Source organism: Diabrotica undecimpunctata, chromosome 9 (assembly GCF_040954645.1).
Source record: "Diabrotica undecimpunctata isolate CICGRU chromosome 9, icDiaUnde3, whole genome shotgun sequence".
Classification (NCBI taxonomy): domain Eukaryota; kingdom Metazoa; phylum Arthropoda; class Insecta; order Coleoptera; family Chrysomelidae; genus Diabrotica; species Diabrotica undecimpunctata.
This window is the reverse complement of record NC_092811.1, coordinates 17,658,305-17,679,276: the sequence shown is the minus strand read 5'-3', so window position 1 is coordinate 17,679,276 and position 20,972 is coordinate 17,658,305. Positions and strand designations below refer to the sequence as shown.

Sequence of the window (20,972 nt, the reverse complement as noted above, 5' to 3'; positions counted from 1 at the left end):
CACATCGCCTTTTTTTTTCTTGCCATCTTTTCTTTCAATTCAAAATATAATTGAGAATGGCCAATATTTATGATCTAACAACTCAAACAAGAAAAAAAAGACGTTCACGTAACGTAAACAAAACAAACATTCAACAAGCGTAGTGCAGCCAATAAACAAGAGGGCCAACCCAAATTTTCAGCAGTGTCAAAATGATAAAGTAAATATCCCCAGTTTTAACTACAATCGAAATGAATGAGAATCGCTAGCGATTGCGACTGTCATGGCGTAGTCGCTTTTAAATTTCGACATCGAAATGAAATAGAATCAAGGCCCTGGTATTTTTTTGACATTAGTTGCAGTTAAAATCCACTAGGAAACTAAGTTCCTGTAGCTGGCTGGATACCATGTATCACAAAATTTTTTATTTCAAATCCTTTATAAAAGGTATATAATAGAATACCCAAACGGGCTATATCACAATTACATTACAGAACGTTTTCGGAATGATGGTGGAATTTACATTCCGAAAACGTTCTGTAATGTAATTGTAATATAGCCCGTTTGGGTATTTTATTATACATATACCTTTTATAAAGGATTTGAAATAAAATTGTTTTAGTTGCAGTTAGTTATTACAATATATATATATATATATATATATATATATATATATATATATATATATATATATATATATATATATATATATATATATATATATAATTGGCCATTGGTAACTTAGAGGATAAATTTGGCAATAGTGTCAAAATTTTCAAAACACTAGTTGCCAGATTGCAACAGATGTTCAGCAGATTTCAATTTTATGATTATTTTCTTATAATTTTGGGATGAAGTGATATCTGAATACCGTTTTGTTGATGTATTAGTTAGTTACTAGAACTTGTTCAAATCGTCACTACATTTAAATTGTATGAATTTGTGTGTTCGGTAAACGAAATTTTAGTTTAAAATTAATGCATAATATTAATAAGTATTATATCGCATGCTCTTTCGTTATTTATTAAAACAACATGGCAACACTGCGCCAAATATAAAACTTTCCTTCATTTGTATCATATATATTCTTTATCTATGATTTGTATTTGTAGCTAACTTAACTTCACCGGCACTTTCTATGTCTATGTACTTTATATACCAACCAAAGAATATAGACGCTTCTATCTATATATCCCATATTCCCATAGGGCCATAGGGCCCATATCGTCTATATTCTTTGTTTATACTTTTGCCACTCATCACTCATGTTTAATCAAACTGAAATAAAACAAGAAGTTGGAGAGACAACTATCAAAAGAGAATTAGATAATGAAGGGGATGAAGTTCTACAGGATACCTTTACAATTGACATTAAAGAGGAACCTAAATGGGAAAGTGCAAATGATACATTTGATTATTTAGATGTTAAGAAATGTCCTATAAAAGCTGAAATAGAACAAGATGATGGTGAGTAAAGAGTAGTTATGTACATTTAAGCTCCTATGATATTCCTGACTAATAAAAATATTCCTTTTCATCCTCTAATACTGGGCATTTTGGAGAAGGATCAAGATAAATGTTTTTGTTGATGTGAAAATTTTTTACCATCTGATCTTTCATTGTCTTCTCGATACCTTCTTAAGAGTAAAAGTGCCATAATTTTTGTTCCTCATATGTTGAACTATGAATATAAGTCCAACCTCTGGTTATATTATGAAGTATATAAAGTACACTCTCTGGAAAATAAAATTATTTTACTTACACTCTTACCTTTGAAATATAACAAATTAGAAAATTGTGATAAAAAATATAACTGTTGAGTAAATTTATTTACAAGTCAAAATTATAGGGTATGGAATATATTATTTTATGTAGCTGAGTTGTATCATATAATTCAAACATGGTTTAGAATGATCATTCTCAATTACTTGCCACATTTGTTACAAATTTAAAATTATTTTAAAGATTCTAATGGAAGCTAGACAAGTTATAAATAAAGAATTTTCTGTTTAATCTGTCACCATATGAAAGGCAATGCAATGAATATAGAGGCATAGAGAAGCACACTTCAATGTCATTTTTTAATCAAGACTGTTGTGGAACAATTCAGGAACTAGATTTTATTTCCATTACTTACCAATAGGTAGTGTTTATGTGAGCGTTATTACTGCTTCTAAAATATGATAGAGTGGAGCAACAAATGCAAGTTTAGGATATTGTCATATAGAGATGCTGAGTGGCTGTGTGCATAGAATGCTTAGCCTTAAATTTTTTTTGATTTTAACTTTTAATAAAGTGAATCTTTTTAGAAAAAATATTGTCATTCAAATTTTTAATTTAATTGTGTACAAATCTACAAATAATATTAAAACTCTTGTTCGGCTCAAGATTAGTTTACAGTGAGATATATTTGCTATAAAATACTATTTTATCAAATTAAAATAATAAGTATAAGACCACAATTTTGATAAAACTTTTATTGACTAAGCTAAACGTGTGTACAGAACTGAGTTTCGAATGATACTCCTAAAAATACATTACAAAGCGTCTAACAGAAGCCCCTAGTGGAGGGTAGGTCGTTTCCAAAAACTATAAAATTTTATCTTGGGAAAGCACTTATTGTCCTTCTCAGAAATACATAAATACATATCGGGCACGAGAACAATGAACTGCTTGATTCGACTAACTGTAAATGTTAAAAATTTTCCCCAGAAATATGTAAAACTGATAAACATTTTCATCTTTTAATAGATTTCTGGAAGCTAATTTACCCAAACTTTAAGAACTACCGATATCAATCTAAAATAATAAAGTAAAATCAACAAACAACTGAAGTAAATTAAAATGAGAAGGAACAACTCTCTTCTTATAAAATATAAATACAATTAATTTAAAGTCAATCACTGGGAGAGAAACTCCAAAAAAATTTTAAATTGTAAAAGAGAATTCTATGGTGTATGTGCTAAAAAGCAATTTATTTATTAAGAGTGAATAGGTCTGCAGCGTCTCCACCAAAAAGCTTGAATATTTTTATAGATCCCGCTAATTAAGTTCATATTTAATATAGATAAAGTTCACATTAAACAAACTACCCAATCCACCAAATTCCACAATTTTTCAACAGGTTCTGTCCTTGACCTGGTAAATTATAAGAACTGATAAATTGCACTTCATGATATAATTATTGACCATTTTTTTATTTGTAACTTATATCTTGTTTGATTAGGTTAAAAATAATAATTAATCAGTAATCAGTAATGAGTCAATTTTTGTCAGAGTAATCACTGTTTTGTTTTCGTGCTGTGTCTCATCTGAGGGATTTGTAAGACGGCGTTCCAAACAGGTTTAAAAGATACCCTCATGTTTCCAAGCAAAAGATCGAGTTTTTAAAATGCCAAGTTTAGAAGATTGCGTCGAGATAATCCAGTGCCCAGCTTCCATCCTCATTTTGTTTGTCGCAGGTCATTCCAGACTATTTTTGCAGTTTATGGGACGCATTTGTTTGTGTTGAAGTGAATTTTGAGTCCAGTTCCAACCCCAAAACTTTTAAAGGAGATATAACGTTTAGTGAAAATCAGGTACTTTTCTTTGTTAAATTTTTTAAAAATAAAAATAGACATTTTCCATCAATAATTGCTGTCATGACAAGTTAAGAAATTGTAATAAGTAAAATTATAAATATTAGGGAGTGACTAACTGTGATATTAATTATCCTTATAAAGTTCTAAAATTTAGTATTGACATATGACAGCATTATTTTCTTGACATTTGGTACATACCTAACCATAAACTTTGAATTTGTTTTGTTTTGTTTTTAAAAAGGTTAACCCACTTGCTATTTAAAGAGATTATTTTTAAAAAGATATTTTTCATTTGTAATAATTTATTTCCGCTAAAAATGTCGCCCATTAACAATTATTGTAAGTTCTTCTAATATCTCCAACTTCTAGAGTTGTAAACCGATAGCAACATTGTAAGTTTTATTGTTGTTATTTTGTATTACTATTTATATTTGTAACTGTTTGTGGTGAGATAACAATAAATATGTAATTTTTCTCCATAAAAAAGAGTATTATTTCCTTTAAAAAGTTTGTAACCCCTTTTTGTATTTTTTAGGAAAGAAAAGTCTATCTTTTCATCCAGCAGGAAGATTTTTGTAAGCGGCGTCCATTTTAAATAGCTAAAGAACCTTCTTGTGTTGTGTTGTCCAGGAGATCCATGTAAGTACCCCTTTTGATTCATTTTTGTAGTTACTCTATTCCAGTCCCCTTGTTTCATTTACTTTCTCACGACCCAGCTCTCCAAAAAAACCAAGAGCAGCCGTTCGCAAACGTTTCAGTTTGTTTTGCGTACCCTATCTCCATCCCAGTAATTTCTGTCCCCAATTTTTAACCCCCTATAGCAATACCCTATGTGGTAGGCAAAATAACCGTTACAACTTTAGGGCAAGAGCGGAATCTTTATATCTTTAGTAACAAAACCGTTTCTAAAATTTTTTAAAACTCATTTTATTTAAACTGAGGATAACGCTGAAGACCTCCACTCTTCACCGCGGCTCCAACGAAAGTGACGAAATTATCTTAAAAAATTGATCGCATAAGTTGGAATAAACAAAACACACATAAACAAGACACAACGGAAATTAAGACGTAAATTCTTAATTTGAAAACGCAATATCGGGCGGTTTGAACAAAGAAATATCGAAGAAATTTGCGCCTGTGACATAAACAAACAATAAAATGATTTGTTATCGACGGCGGCGACCTAAAAATTATTTGGTTTTTAAATTGAAGGATACGAACTAAGAAACATTGAAAAAATTCTTCGTTATTATAATGCATATATAAGGGGATTTCAATTAACACATATACGAGGGGATTCCAATAAATTTCAAATGCTACAAAAGGAAAAAAAGCCAGTCTTTTCCAGGAATTCCATTTTGAAACGGAATATTTAATTGATTTGCTTTAACGTATTTGCCCACCAAATGCATTACTTCTATTCGTCCTCTGTAGAAAGTGCTGTGGCACGGCCATATGACGCTGACTTCTTACCTCTTCTTCCTTTAATGTGATCGAGTAGAGTATTTAGAGGAATTTTGTGTAATTTACTTGCCGTATATACAGAGTACCTTCCACCTTTTTCCTTGGAATAATTCTTGCTTCTTTCAGTTTTTCGAATATATTATACAACTAAGCTCTTACCCCATAACCTTTAAATAAGAAAGCAAATCAAAATAAACGATTATTAATTTTTTCCCTAGTTATACCAAAAAACTAACTATTCCATTAGAGTCTACGTATTTAATAGTGTATACTTACCGATTATTTTATTTAAAACAACAAAAACATCAGCTTAATTTGTCACGAAAAAACCACTGAGTACAACTATGCACATCATGGTTACAAATAATCACCCGGTAAAAAGGTTTTCGACAATCGGCCGGTAAGTCGATCAGCGCCATTCTTTGTCAAGTAGCTCAGTATACTTGTAGGTAAAATATTCTTATTTCAGATTCCTTCTATTTAATAGACTAATACATATTCAGGCTTATAACGCACTTGCCCCACCTGACCCTAAATAGATTTTACAAAATACATAGCTAAAATTCAGCAAAAATCTTTAAAAAAGAAAAATTGGAAATGTTATTTTCTAAAAGAAACAAATCCTAGTGATTGTTTTAAACCTAATATTGTGTATTTTAGGCACAGATAATGGTCCAAGAACTCCATACTGCCACAAAAAGAGTTGGTCTTAAAATAAATTTTTCAAAAACACAATTTATGACAAATTTAGTCCACAACAAAAACATCTCAGTAGAAGACAAAAATATTGAGCCAGTTGACTCCTATAAATACTTGGGCCATGAGATCAGAATAAGTCGAGACAACCAAACAATCGAGCTGAAAAGAAGAATAAACCTTGCTTGGGCTGCATTTGGAAAGATGAAGGATATTTTTAGGTCTAAGATTCCAATGTGTCCAAAAAGAAAAGTATTTAATCAGTGTATTTTGCCAGTGATGACCTACGGCGCAGAAACCCTAACACTCACAAGAACAACAGTGAGTAAACTACAAGTTGCGGAAAGGGCAATGGAGGGAATAATGTTTTGGATTTCTCTACGTGATAGAATACCCAATGCTACTATACGCAAAAGATCAGGAGTAGCAGACGTTATTGAAGGGATAACAACACTAAAGTGGAACTGGGCAGGTCATGTAGCAAGATCAGTTGATGACCGGTGGACAAAAAGAATTTTGGAATGAAGACCCCGAATACAAGCTAACAAAAATAGAGGTCGACCCCCAACGAGATGAACAGATGACATAAAAAGAGTGACTATAAATTGGATTCAGATGGAGCAAAATCGGACTAAGTGGAAAAGCATGCGAGAGGCCTATGTTCAGCAGTGGACGTTAGAGGCTAGTTGATGATGATGATGATTGTGTATTTCCACCTCTGCTTCTAAGTAATCACTTCCTGACATCTGCGATTTAGTTCTTAAAATAATATTTCGAACGATGTTTTTCTCTTGACCATTCTAAAATTCAACTAGAATTCAGCGCATATCCTCCAAATTGTTGTGTCAGTTGGGTTGAGATATTAATTACCTCTTAAGGATAACATGTTTTATGGGATTAAGGTCAAGGTTACGTGCTCGCCAACCGATTGGTTTAGTCTAAAAGATCTCTAGAAGAGATAGTCTCAAACTACTCGTGCTGCATTAGGTCTAGCATTTTCGTGTATTAACAAAAAAATTTGCCCAATACAAGAGGCAAAAAGCACTAAATGATCCTGAAGAATGTCTGTATCTGTCATTATTCGATACCAAATCCCTGCGCGCTATTAACGAAATTCCTTCCCATGCAATAAGCGAGCCTCTACCAAATAAAAGGGTGTTTGTTATGTTACAGTGGGCATATCGTTCATTTGGTTTCCTAAAAACACGAACTAATAACTCCTACCCAACCAAAAGATAGAATTATCGGTCCACAGAGCTTGTTACCAATCCGCGTCTTCCCATTTCACATTATCCCTGCCAAAAGTTAACGGTGACCATGACCAGCTCTTCTGGTATTCTCACCAGTTACCGTGTATCACTCAACCACATTGCAATGATGATGTATGGAACACTCTCAATCTTTCACTATTCGGAGGTACTACACTTTAAGCAAAAACAATCGGAAACGCCTAAAAATCAAACCTTGAACTGACTTAAAATCGATTCACCATTAAAAAACCTAAAAATTACTGATACCGTTTAAAATTCCACAGCAAAAACCTGTCAATGCCATTGTCTGTTGTCGTTAAAAGAAATCTTACACTTTCAAATACTGTACAGTTTACTCGTATTTAAACTGACAATAATCATCAAAAAATAATAATTAGTGCATTAATTTCTTGCAGCGGTGTATAAAACACGATTGTCAACTTTTTTATTATTACAATTTGTACGTTTTACACAAACCTATTTCTTCAACCCAGCCTAGATTTGACTACTACAATTATGCATTATTTCTCATTTAGTTGCATTTTATTGATTTAACAGAGGATTATAATTTTAGGTCCCTCTTGTAATGATATGAAAACTGATGACAACAGCGTATTAACAAATCATGATAGAAGTGACAGTGATTTGAACCAATATATAAACAATTCGACTACCAATATGAACACTGCAGGACAACGTTTTATATGTCAATATCATTTGCAAGAAACCATTATCAAACAATTATCGTTTAGAACTACATATGAGAATACAAACCGGGGAAAAACCTTTTGGGTGTGAAATTTGCACCAAACAGCTCTCAAGGAAACAAGTTTTAAAATTGAATACGACACTGCATACTAGTGAAAAACCATTTGAGTGAGGAATTTGCAATAAAGAGTTTCCAATGAAACGGTATTTAAAATCTCATATGAGAGTGCATACTGGTGAAAAGCTATTTGAATGTGAAATTTGTACCAACCGGTTTTCAACAAAACATGGTTTAAAGTTGCATATGACACTTCATACTGGTGAAAAACCATTTAAATGTGAAGTTTGCATCAAACAGTTTTCAACGAAACAAGTTTTAAAATCGCATATGACACTGCATACTAGTGAAAAACCGTTTAAGTGTGGAATTTGCAATAAACAGTTTCCAATGAAATAGTATTTAAAATCACATATGAGAGTGCATTCTGATGAATAACCATTTTAATGTGAAATGTGCAGTAAATAGTTTTCAATGAAACTATATTTAAAATCGCATATGAGAGAGCATACTGGTGAAAAACCATTTAAATGTCGAATTTGTACCAAACAGGTTTTAAAATTGCTCCAAAAAGTTTTCATATATTTCCGTTTTAAAAGCACATATGCAAACTCACACTTTTGAGTAGCTATGAAAACTTGCCCTTAAATTCTGTAGCATAAGACCGTCCGTTGAATTAATAACAGTTCCAAATAGACACTTATAAAGATTCAACTTTGAAGAGTGAATACGTCTGCAGCGTCACCGCCAAAATATTTAGATAAAATGTAACTCTCTGAAATATATTTCACTGGCCCCTTTAATTGTGTATATATTTACGTGCTAATTCTATCAAAAAAGTTTCAATTTGATTGCCTGTAAATACGTTTACTTATAAAATTAATATATTGTAAACACGAATGCCTATGTTAAACTGGGTCAAGGTTTTAGACATATGGTTTCGCTGCGTTATCAGTTTTCGATTAGATAGGCTTGTGTTTCTGTCGTAAGCGGGAAATTGCATTAGGTAATTAAAATTTGAAATTTTCAACCGGTTTTGTCTTTAATAACTTGCTAGAAGCCCGTAATCGTACGTAATAATTTAGTACTATTATTTATCGGAATCTTTATCAAATCAAATATTTATATCTCAACAATGTTTTCATGTCTTCTTTTTTACTAGATACTTAACTTAGGAGCTTTATCCGCCTGTTTGGTGAGTTATGGTGCGTTGTTAACAACGATTACACTATTGGTTCACAAATTAACCACTTCTTATAGTTTTCAGAATTCATTTCGTCGTTATAGTCTCCATTTGTTGGTTATGATTTCAACCTTTCACAAAACCATTCTTATTAGCCGGTGCCAGCAATTATAAGCCCGTGTCTCTCAGAAGCGGATTTTCGAAGGCCTTCTGCGCTTGCATTACTCCTGTTATATTATTTACTGTAACTATAACGCAACTCTGTATGTGTTAGTTGTGGGATGATCTCAGTAGCTCTATAACCGATGCAGTCGGTCCCAAGCCCGGAAAAAAGAAGAGGCTTAAAGTAACCTATACACAATCAATCCAGCTGGACCCGCAGGTAGCCCTCTGTGAGTTGAAACTACAACGATGATTAAGGTTGATAATAAGAATATTAAAAACGGCATAGTAGAGAAGCATATACCTAGCATCCTTTCCAGAGTGGGCGGCTGCAAACAGCTACTGCCTTCGTGTTAGATTCGATTTGAACTCAAAACAGTAATTTCAGTAAGAAATCACACTGTTAACTATGCCCTAGGATATTTCTATGCCAAAGAATTAAAAAATCACGGACCCCATTCCCAAGCAGTCCACTGTGGGCAAGCTGCGCTAAAAATCCCCTGGTTCAAAATAGCAAAATTCCTTTTTTCCCAATAAATCTTAGAATAATGCTCTTACAGCGTAAGTGTCTTAAAGGACACCTTAATATTTGCTTTAAAAGCTTGGAAGAGAACTTTCGATTCTTGTTTTGCCAAACTGAATCAAATTGAACATAATAAGCAAATTATAATATTGATTTTTCATTTAATTGAATTTTAATTTTAACCGAGGATTATAATTTTAGGTTCCCCTTGTAAAGATATGAAAATTGATGCCAGTTGCCTATTAACAAATCATGATAGAAGTGGCAGTAATTTTAACCAATCTATAACTTCCACTATCAATGTGAATACTGGAGGACAACGTTTTATATGCATTTGCAAGAAACCATTGTCAAACAATTATCGTTTAGAACAACATATGAGGATACACACTGACGAAATACCATTTAGATGTGACATTTGCAGCAAACAGTTTTCATCGAAACAACGTTTAAAAAGTCACATAACATCGCATACTTTGGAAAAACCATTTGAGTGTGAAATATGTACCAAAAACTTTTCACTAAAGATTTATTTAAAACAACATATGACAGTGCATACCGATGAAAAACCATTTGAATGTGAATTTTGCACCAAACAGTTTTCAACGAAACGACTTTTAAAATCGCATATAAGAGTGCATACTGGTGAAAAACCATTTGAATGTGAATTTTGCAAAAAAAAATTTTCATCAAAAGATTATTTAACAATACATATAAAATTGCATACTGATGAAAAACCATTTAAATGTGAAATCTGCACCAAACAATTTTCAATAAGGCATTATTTAAAAAAACATATAAAGATAGTGCATGTTGGTGAAAAACCATTTAGTTGTGAAATTTGCACCAAAAAATTTTCAATAAAGGAGAATTTAAAATCACATATGCGAGTGCATACAGGTGAAAAAAGTTTCATATGCAAAATATGCTCCAAAAAATTTGCGTATAATTCTGGTTTAAAAGTACATATGCAAACTCATACTAGTGCTAGTACTAGTAGCTATGAAAACTTGCACTTAGATTCTGTAGCATAAGACCATCCGTTGAATTAATAACAGTTCGGAATAGGCACATATTGAGATTCAGCTTTGAAGAGTGAATACGTCTGCAGCGTCACCGCCAAAATATTTAGATGGAGTGTAACTCTCTGAAGTATATTTTATTGACCCCTTTAATTTTGTTTATATTTATTTGCCGGTGGCTCTATAAAAAAGTTTAAATTTGATTGTCTGTAAATATGTTTACTCATAAAATTAATATATAGCAAACACGAATGCCTATTTTTTTTATTATTACGATTTCTACGACCTAAAAGAACATATTTCCGTCACCCAGCCTGGCGTTGACTTCTTGTGTTTATAGAACTAGTGTGTGGAGACATCCGGACGTGCGTGATGGTAGAACTCCTTTTAATTTATTCTTCCGAAGATACATTCAACATATTTTAAAGAATACGTTTAGTTCTACTATAACTACATTACTCATGACAAACATTAGGGTAGATCCATACATCTGGCACCGATAAAACTAATATAGCACTGATTCCTTTTAAACTCAAAATGTTCAATTTATATCTACCAAACTGGGTAAAGGTTTTAGACATATTGTTTCGTTGCGTTATTAGTTTTCGATTAGGTAGGCTTGTGTTTGTGTCGTAAGCGGGAAATTGCATTAGGTAATGTAGTTTTGATATTTTCAAGCGGTTTTGTCTTTAATAACTTGTTAGAACTCCGTAATCGTACTTAGTGGTTTAGTATTTATTCGGTAGGTATATCTTTTAATATATGAGATATCGGAATCTTTATCAAATCAAATATTTCTATCTCAACAATGTTTTCATGTCTTCTTTTTTACTAGATTCTTAACTTAGGAGCTTTATACGCCTGTTTGATGAGTTATAGTGCGTTGTTAACAACGATTACATTATTGGTTCACAAATTAACCACTTCTTATAGTTTTCAGAATTCATTTCATCGTGATAGTCTCCACTTGTTGGTTATGATTTCAACCTTTCACAAAACCATTCTTATTAGCCAGTTACAGCAATTATAAGCCTGTGCCTCTCAGAAACGGATTTTTGAAGACCTTCTGCGCTTGCATTACTCCTGTTATATTATTTACTGTAACTACAACGCAACTCTGTCTGTGTTAGTTGTGGGGTGATCTCAGTAGCTCTATAACCCATGCAGTCGGTTCCAATCCCGGAAAAAGATGAGGGATAGAGTAACACCCCTATACACAATCATCCAGCTGGCCCCGCAGATAGCTCTATGTAAAGGTCCCTTGTCTAGGGCTACAGATGACTGCAAACAACTACTGTCTTTGTCGAGTAAATACTTAATATTTATTTTAAGTGTTCAGTTTTTTTTCTTGTTTTTATCCACCTGTTAATATTTTAAATTTTGCATTGTTCAAGTATACTTCTGTTGGGTCTGTCTCTTAATGATATGCCCGCTATTGATCTTTAATACTTTCATTTCGATATTGTTGATTTGTTGTGTTGTCTTTCTTGTATCGGTCCTTGTCTCCGCTGCATATGTTAGGATTGGTCTTACTGTTGTCTTGTATACTTTCATTTTGCTTTCCGTGGTCATATATTTGTTTCTCCATATGGTTTCTCGGAGGCAACCAGTTGCCGCTTTTGATGCTTGCCTTGTGGTCTCTGTTCTTATATCCCTGTCACTAGTGATCTCTGCTCCTAGGTAATTGAATTTGCTATTTGGATATTGCTATGACAAAGAAATAAAAAATAACGGACGCCATTCCGAGGCAGTCCATTGTGGGCAAGCGGCGCTAAAAATCCCCTCGTTCAAAATAGCAAAATCTTTTTTTTACCAATAAATGTTAGAATAATGCTCTTACAGCTTACGAGTCACTCTATTTACTATTAACCTTAAAGTGCACCTTAATATTTGCTTTAAAAGCTTGGAAGAGAACTTTCTATTCTTGTTTTGCCAAACTGAATCAAATTGAACACAATAAACAAATTATAATATTGATTTTTCATTTAGTTGCAATTTAGTTTATTTAACCTAGGGTTATAATTTTAGGTTCCCCCTGTAAAGATATGAAAACTGATGCCAGTAGCCTATTAACAAATCATGATAGAAGTGACACTAATTTGAACCAATCTATAACTTCCACTACCAATGTGAACACTGGAGGACGTTTTATATGTATTATTTGCAAGGAACCATTGTCAGACAATTATCGTTTCGAACAACATATGAGGATACACACTGATGAAAAACCATTTAAATGTGAAATTTGCACCAAACAATTTTCAACAAACAGTTATTTAACAGTACATATGAAATTGCATGCTGATGGAAAACCATATGAATGTGGAATTTGCAACAAACAATTTTCAGTAAAAGATTATTTAAAAAGACATATGATGATACGGCATGTTGGTGAAAAACGATTTAGTTGTGAAATTTGCAACCAACAATTTAATAGAAAGCAATCTTTAAATCGTCATATGACAGTGCATACTGGTGAAAAACCATTTAAATGTGAAATTTGCACCAAACAGTTTTCAACGAAACAAGTTTTAAATACTCATATGAGAGTGCATACTGGTGAAAAACCATTTGAATGTGAAATTTGCACCAAACAATTTTCAAAAAAGGGTAATTTAAAAGCACATATGCCAGTGCATACTCGTGAAAAACCATTTAAATGTGAAATTTGCACCAAACAATTTTCAACAAACAGTTATTTAAGAGTACATATGAAATTGCATGCTGACGAAAAACCATTTAGATGTGACATTTCCAGCAAATATTTTTCATCGGAACAAAGTTTAAAAACTCACATAACATCGCATACTTTTGAAAAACCATTTGAATGTGAAATTTGCACCAAACAGTTTTCATCTAAACGACTTTTAAAATCTCATATGAGAGCGCATACTGGTGAAAAACCATTTGAATGTGAATTTTGCAAAAAAAAATTTTCAACAAAGGATTATTTAACAAGACATATGAAATTGCATGCTGATGAAAAACCATATGAATGTGGAATTTGCAACAAACAATTTTCAATAAAAGATTATTTAAAAAGACATATAACGATAGTGCATGTTGGTGAAAAACGATTTAGTTGTGAAATTTGCAACCGACAATATACTAGAAAGGAATCTTTAAATAGTCATATGACAGTACATACTGGTGAAAAACCATTTGAATGTGAAATTTGCAATAAACGGTTTTCATTTAATTATTATTTAAAATTGCATATAAGACTGCATACTGGTGAAAATTTATTTGAATGTGAAATTTGTACCAAACTGTTTTCGTTGAAGAAAGATTTAAAATTACATATGAGTGTGCACACTGATGAAAAACCATTTGAATGTGAAATTTGCAATAAACAGTTTGCAATGAAACGATATGTAAAATCGCATATTAGGAGAGTGCATACTGGTGAAAACCCATTTGAATGTGAAATTTGCACCAAACAGTTTTCAACGGAACACATTTTGAAATCGCATATGAGAGTGCATACTGGTGAAAAACCATTTGAATGTGAAATTTGTACCAAACCGTTTTTGACGAATAATGCTTTACAAATCCATATGACACTGCACCCTGGTGAAAAACCATTTGAATGTGAAATTTGCACCAAACGATTCTCAAGGAAAGAAGTTTTAACATCGCACATGAAACTGCATACCGATTAATAACCATTCGAATGTCAAATTTGCCCCAAACAGTTGTTAACAAAGGTTAGTTTAACAATACATATGAAATTACATACTGGTGAAAATATTTCAATGTAAAATTTGCAATAAACAGTTTTTAATGAAACTATATTTAAAATCGCATATGGGACTGCATACTGGTGAAAAACCATTTAAAGGTGGAATTTGCGCAAAACTTCCGTGTGAATCGTGAAGACGATTGTCGTGTTTTCGGCTGGGTATCTTTTAATTCTACGTAAATAATTTATTCGTAATTGTTTGTACATCGTGCTTTTTGATTAAAATGCGACGATAGATTCTGTTTTTTTTTTTTTTCAACGAAACCCCAAATAACGAATTTGTTTTGTTAACGTTTTAGTTCTTTGTAAATAACCACATTGTTCAGTAATTCAGTATTTTTTATGTAAGTGGTTAACTGCTGGTGCTATTTTCTCTGTTATGCGAAAATTAATCATAGCGTGACGAAGTACACTCTAATCAAATGCATTCATTTAAATTTTTGATGTCTTGGTTGATTTTGGCAGAGAAAACACTTTATCTCCAGAATCAACTTGATGACCTTTACCAACAATTCTTTTTATAGTTGAGAGACTCACAGTGGTACCTTCATAAAGGGGTATCATTACAGCGCGTTGCTACACTTTACTTAAATGAATTAATAGAATTGTCTATTATCTGCTTTATTTGTTTGTAAATTTTATAACGTTATAAATTAGTTACTCCATGCATTTGATGATTTATTAAATATGCAAACTGATGCAATCACCCCATTAACAGATCATACTAGATATAAAAAAATCGGTTGCCTGTAAAGTCGGTTTTACGGGCGAAGATTTTACGTGACCACGTCTTTTTCTCGGTAGAATATTTATTGATATGAATATTATTAAATTGCACAATAGGAACAAGGAATTGAATGAAAATAAGAATTGCACAAATTTTAACTATAGAAATATATTTTGTTTACTAAAACATTGTACATGTAAACTTAAACTTAACTAATTTCTATTTGAGTGATTTTGTTGAGGATAGGACGACGATTCAACGCGCCTAATTCTCTAGTGCTGCGCGCGCAGCGGACCGATCATGTTTGAGTGGGAGAGAGACGCAAGGCATTCGCCGGTCCGGCGGGCCTCTCTCTCGTTCGGTGACTCACCGTAACAGACGTGAGCGGGCGTTACACTTTTTCATGAATGACTCCGAGCCACAACCTAATTTAAACCAATATTTAACTTCCACTTCAAATGTAAAGACAGAAGAAAGCATTTTATATGCATCATTTGTAAGAAAAAATTATCACAAAAACAGCAATTGTGTTGAGTGAAAAAAATCACTTTGAAGTATATATGAAAGTACACACTGGTGAAAACCCTTTTGCATGTGAAATTTGCGCCAATTTTCAGCAAACACGCATCTAACTGAGAGTGCATACTGGTGAAAAACCTTTCACATGCTGTAGCAAAGAGTTTTCACATAATTTGAGCTTGAAGCTTCATCTGAACACGCACACTGGAGAAAGACCTTTCACGTGTAAAATCTGCAATAAACAATAAACGAAGCCATATAAGATTGCACACTGGTGAAAAACGTTTCGCATGTGGAATCTGTACTAAACGATTTTCAGACAAATATTTGCTATAAACAGTTTTCAGTAAACAGAACCCTAGCTAATCATATGAGCGTACTTCTGGCGAAAAACCTTGCACGTGCAAAATATGCAAAATATGAATGAATTTTTACACAATTTTAACTTAAGTTCATATGGATATGCCCACTAGAGCAAATTCTTTTAAATGTAAAATTTGCAATAAACAGTTTTCTAATGGTTCCACTTTACGAAAACATATGAGTACAAACTGAAGAAAAACGTTTTGCATGTGAAATATGCACGAAACATACTGGTGAAATCTTTTCACATGCAAAATAACCTTAAGACAGTATTCACATAGTTCTATTTTAAAAGCACTGTTAGAAAACTAATTATAAACTTGTAACCTTATGCTATAAAAGGGCATTCCTTGTCATCAGATACTTTCCGCTTCCTTCAGAAAAATCACTTCCGATTTCCGCCCTTCGCTTCCTCGAAAAAACATTCTCAAAAATAAAAGAACTCAATGATGAATAATTTATTTCACGAAAAATGGTTGAGTGCTTAATGATTGCAATAAAACCCGACCGCAAGTACCCCAGCTTAGTCAACATTAGTTGAGCAGGTAAGTATTCAGGTAAAATTGAAGCTACTGTGGAGTGTCGTTATCTTGTTTGTATAATAAATTCCTGGTAATATAAAAACGATTAAAAAATCGTATAAAATTATAAAAACGATTAGAATACATTTTATTTTATAAAGTTGTAAACATTTTAAAAGTGAGTTTCACTATCAATGGTTGATCTTTTAATGACCACAATAAATTTGTTGATCGTTAAGTATTTCCTGGAATAATTATACAGGATCCCTCTATTCTGTATAATTTATAAAAGTATATAAAACCGATGAGAAATTTTTAAATATACATTTTGTTTCACTTAGTTGAAAGTGTTACCAGTGTTATACCTACTTATACCCATAAAACAGCATTATATGGCGTCCGTGGAAAAACATTGATGGTGCTTCTTCCAGTGTTCCAGCAAAGAAAAAGCATTTATCTGTTGACGCTAGAGAAATCGTAAAAACAATATATAGTTCTTTACTTACAAGAAAGTACCGTACAGAAGATCGACCAATAATTTATCTGGACGAGACATAGTTTGACACTCATGAAACACCATCCAAAGGATGGTTCGATTCTTCCAACAGGTGTCAAACAAAGGGAAAAGAATAACAATTTTACATGCAGGATCAGAAAATCGTTGGGTCCCAAATGCCTTATGGCTTTCTGCAAAGAACATTAAAGACTCCTGCGTGGACTACCATGAGGATACAACGGCAGAGCTTTTTGAGCAATGGTTTAAGAATTGTCTTTGGAATGGAAAACAGACCCGTTTAAAGAATTAAGAACGAAGGCCCACCAGCCAGGGGCTGGAATGAAAAGTATCCCTTGTTATACCCCACTGTATAAATGTTTTTTATGTTGGCCATGGTGCGTATTATATTTGCTTAAGTAATTGTTTGTTCTGAAAGCTGGTGTTATTCCTCTCTGTTTCTGTTTTTTTAGTTCTGTTGTTATCATGCCTGTATATGTAATTATTGTTTCAATTTGTTGATGGTTTTATTACTTACGTATCAAAGCCTTTCTTTCAGGCACTATATAGCTTTCCTTATTTAGATGATAATTGTGTGTAATGTTTAATCTAATTATCAACTATCTAATATGTTGTTTCCAAGTAAGTGAAAATTTACTATATATTTACTGACGATTTAAAATGCTTTAAAATAAACAAATGCCAGGCCGAAGTCTGCAGAAGGATATTGATCGCCTCTAAGTGGAGCACACAAAATGGTGTTTGGATGCGTCAAAATGTCATAGTTTTCATTTGCACCTTCCTCATCCCCCAATAATATTCGAATATAGTAAACACAATTTAACCCTATATTCTACTTTTGAAACCAAGGATCTAGGTGTGAACCTTGACTCTAACCTTGTATATAAATCACACATTTCCACAACAATACAGAAATCTATGAAGCTACTTGGATTTGTGAAGAGAACCATCAAAGATTTTTCTTACATCTCTGCTATTTGATCTCCTTCTCCATGTGTGTGTGTGTGTGTTTGGTGAGTTGGCTTGGAAACTAGTCCTTTAGCCACAGAATTGTAATGTAAGATATTAGATTTTAAATAGTGTAACCAACTTTAAATAAAAAGTTACATATTAGTTCGTATACTTCTCTACTATCTAAGGAGAGTAAATGGGAGATGTTTATGGGAGTCTGAATTTTAAGTTCTGATAGTTTTGAATACAGCTGATCTGTTTCATACCTATGTTTATCGCACTTAAAAAGAATATGGTTGATGTCACATTGTGATATATTATCGCATGAGCACACCCCAGAAGGGATAATATTTAACTTAGCCAAGTGAGCTGGGAATGCACCGTGATTAGTTTTCAGTCGTGTAATTGTGGCTGTTAACTTCTTTGGCATTGCATATTTGAAAATATAGTCAACATCTTGTGGCAAGGTAGGGTGGATAGTATAATATTGATTATTTGAATTCGTTGCTATGTTTTTCCATTTTTCTTTCCAATTTATAAAAATTTTGTTATAATAATGTTGTTGTAAGTCCTCCAATGTAAATATGGGAATATAGAGTCCAACATGGGTCGCATCTTTAGCAAGCTGGTCAACCAGTTCATTTCCCTCGATACCAATGTGACTTTTAACCCAAATAACTGTAATATCTTTACTATATGTTTTATTTTTAATAGCACAAAGAATATTATTTCTTTTATGTTGAGTCATATCTGAGTTTAATCCTTTAATGACCGATAATGAATCTGATAATATTACTGCTTTATTTAAATTGTGTGAATCTAGCCAATCTAATGCTTTTTCGATAGCTACCGCTTCAGCAGTATATATTGAACAATGTGATGGAAGTTTAATTTTCAAAGATTCGCTTTTATGTGGAATGTAAACAGCGCAACCTGTGGCACCATCCTCTTTTTTGGAACCATCGGTATACATTATTACGTGATCATTATAGTCACTCAATATGGATCTAAGTAAGACAAAGTTTATTTGTGGGGATTCTGTGTACTTTGGTATAATGACTTTTGGTTTATTTAATGTTACCTGAAAATTAGCTTTATATATTGGTAATCTTTTTTCTTTGCCATAGATATTAGGATACTCATTAGTTTCTAAGAAAGCATCAGCAAGTGGAGGAGAATTTTTTATGCGCCAGTATTTATTTGAGAGGTTTTCAATAGATAACTCATACAGTTGACTAAGTAGATTATTATTATTTAATCTTAGCTTCAGGATATGTTTAATTGCCATAATTTCTCGACGATTTTGAAGAGGTATTTCATTACTTTCAGCAAGTAGTACAGGGCAAGGAGTAGACTTCATGGTGCCCAAGCATATTCTTAGACATTTAAACTGAATGCGGTCTACAGTTAATAAGTTTGTGTTACTGGCGGCACCATACAGAATGCAACCATAGTCTACAATAGATCGCACGTAGGCTCTGTAAAACATCAATGCAACTTTAGGGTCAGCGCCCCATCTTCGATTAGTAACACATTTAAGAATATTAATACCTTTTTCACACCTACTTTTTATATATTCCACATGTTTTGACCATAAGAGTTTGGGATCAAGAAGAATGCCAAGATATTTGTATTCTTTGACAATAGGTATATCATATCCAGACAACTTTATTTTGTCAGGCGTACGAATCCTATGTCTAGTGAATATCATTGTGGCTGATTTGTCAGGGGAAATGGTCAGTCCATGATATTTTACCCAGTTATTAACGTTTTGCATGATGGATTCCAGAGCCTCCAGGCAGTCAGTATACGAGTTACGCTCTGTATAGATGCATATGTCATCAGCGTATTGGATGCAATTGATTGTGTTGTCAAAAATGCCATGAATACTTGCTGAAAATATGTTGAACAATAACGGACTTAAAACTGATCCTTGTGGAAGACCTGTATGAGCAATTCTAGGACCGTGTAGTTGGTTTAAATGATCTTTAATATATATAACACGATTATTATAAAGATGAACAATATTAGTCGCTATATTTTGAGGTAATCCTATATCATATAGTTTTTTGTGTAAAATGGATAAATTAACAGAATCATATGCCCCTTTTAGGTCTAAAAACAAACAAGCAAGATAATTGTTTCTGGAAAACGTTATTTGAATGTCGGTAACTAAATGTGATATTGCATCCAGTGTACCAACACTAGCCCTAAATCCATATTGTGTACTTGGAAGGATACTATAATGTTCTACAAGCCATTCTAATCGAGTCTTAATAAGTCTTTCAAATGTCTTGCATATGCAAGACATTAATGATATCGGTCTGTAAGAAGAGGAGAGTGTTTTATCTTTATTAGGTTTAAGAATTAAACAAATAACTATTTCTTTCATATGATCCACATATCTTCCATTGAAAAGCCAATCGTTGAAAATTGTTAGTAAACTTTGTTTAGCTATAAGAGGTAATTCATATATTATGTTATAAGTAATTTGATCGCGCCCCGGAGCCGAGGACTTTGAAGACTTAAGTGCAGCCTCAAATTCTATCATATCAAAACTTTCCTGGAAAATATTGTATTTACTAGTTTTATTGTTATCCTGAATAGGAAGGTCAACATATGGCGGAGCAAATTTGTCGAGCAACTCTTCTATTAGTTCATTTGGCAGGGGATATCGTCTTGTACGGTAATTTTTATTCACTAGTTTATTAACAAAATTCCAAATTTTACTGATGGGAGTATTTTTGTTTAAAGTATTTACAAAGTTAATCCACGAACTTTTTTGTTTGTTTGTAAAGAGGAGTTTACTTTTGGCTTGAATTTGTTTGTATTTAATATAGTTTTCAAAATTTGATGCTTCAATGTATCTTTTGTATGCAACTTTTCGTGAAATGATCATATTTTTGCATTCATAATCCCACCAGACTGGAATTCGAGATTTTGGCTGAAAGGAATTTTTGATATTCATAGAAAATGAGGCAGCATCGTCAATTGTCTTTAACAGGAAGT

General features: G+C 32.7%; 1 protein-coding gene across 4 annotated transcripts; it reads left to right on the top strand.

The window, feature by feature from the left end:
* Window positions 1-1,083: 1,083 nt before the first annotated feature.
* Window positions 1,084-14,605, top strand: LOC140449612 (uncharacterized). 4 transcript variants are annotated; one of them, XM_072542839.1, is made up of 4 exons: window positions 1,331-1,446; window positions 3,256-3,557; window positions 4,096-4,199; window positions 12,655-14,605. In XM_072542839.1, exon 4 carries the CDS (start codon window positions 12,672-12,674, stop codon window positions 14,286-14,288), a length of 1,617 nt encoding a protein of 538 aa, XP_072398940.1. In that variant the 5' UTR covers window positions 1,331-1,446; window positions 3,256-3,557; window positions 4,096-4,199; window positions 12,655-12,671; the 3' UTR covers window positions 14,289-14,605. The 4 variants fall into 4 exon arrangements, with proteins under 4 accessions (XP_072398938.1, XP_072398939.1, XP_072398940.1 ...); XM_072542838.1 differs by lacking the exon at window positions 3,256-3,557 and having other exon boundaries at window positions 1,326-1,446; XM_072542840.1 differs by lacking the exon at window positions 4,096-4,199.
* Window positions 14,606-20,972: the final 6,367 nt, after the last annotated feature.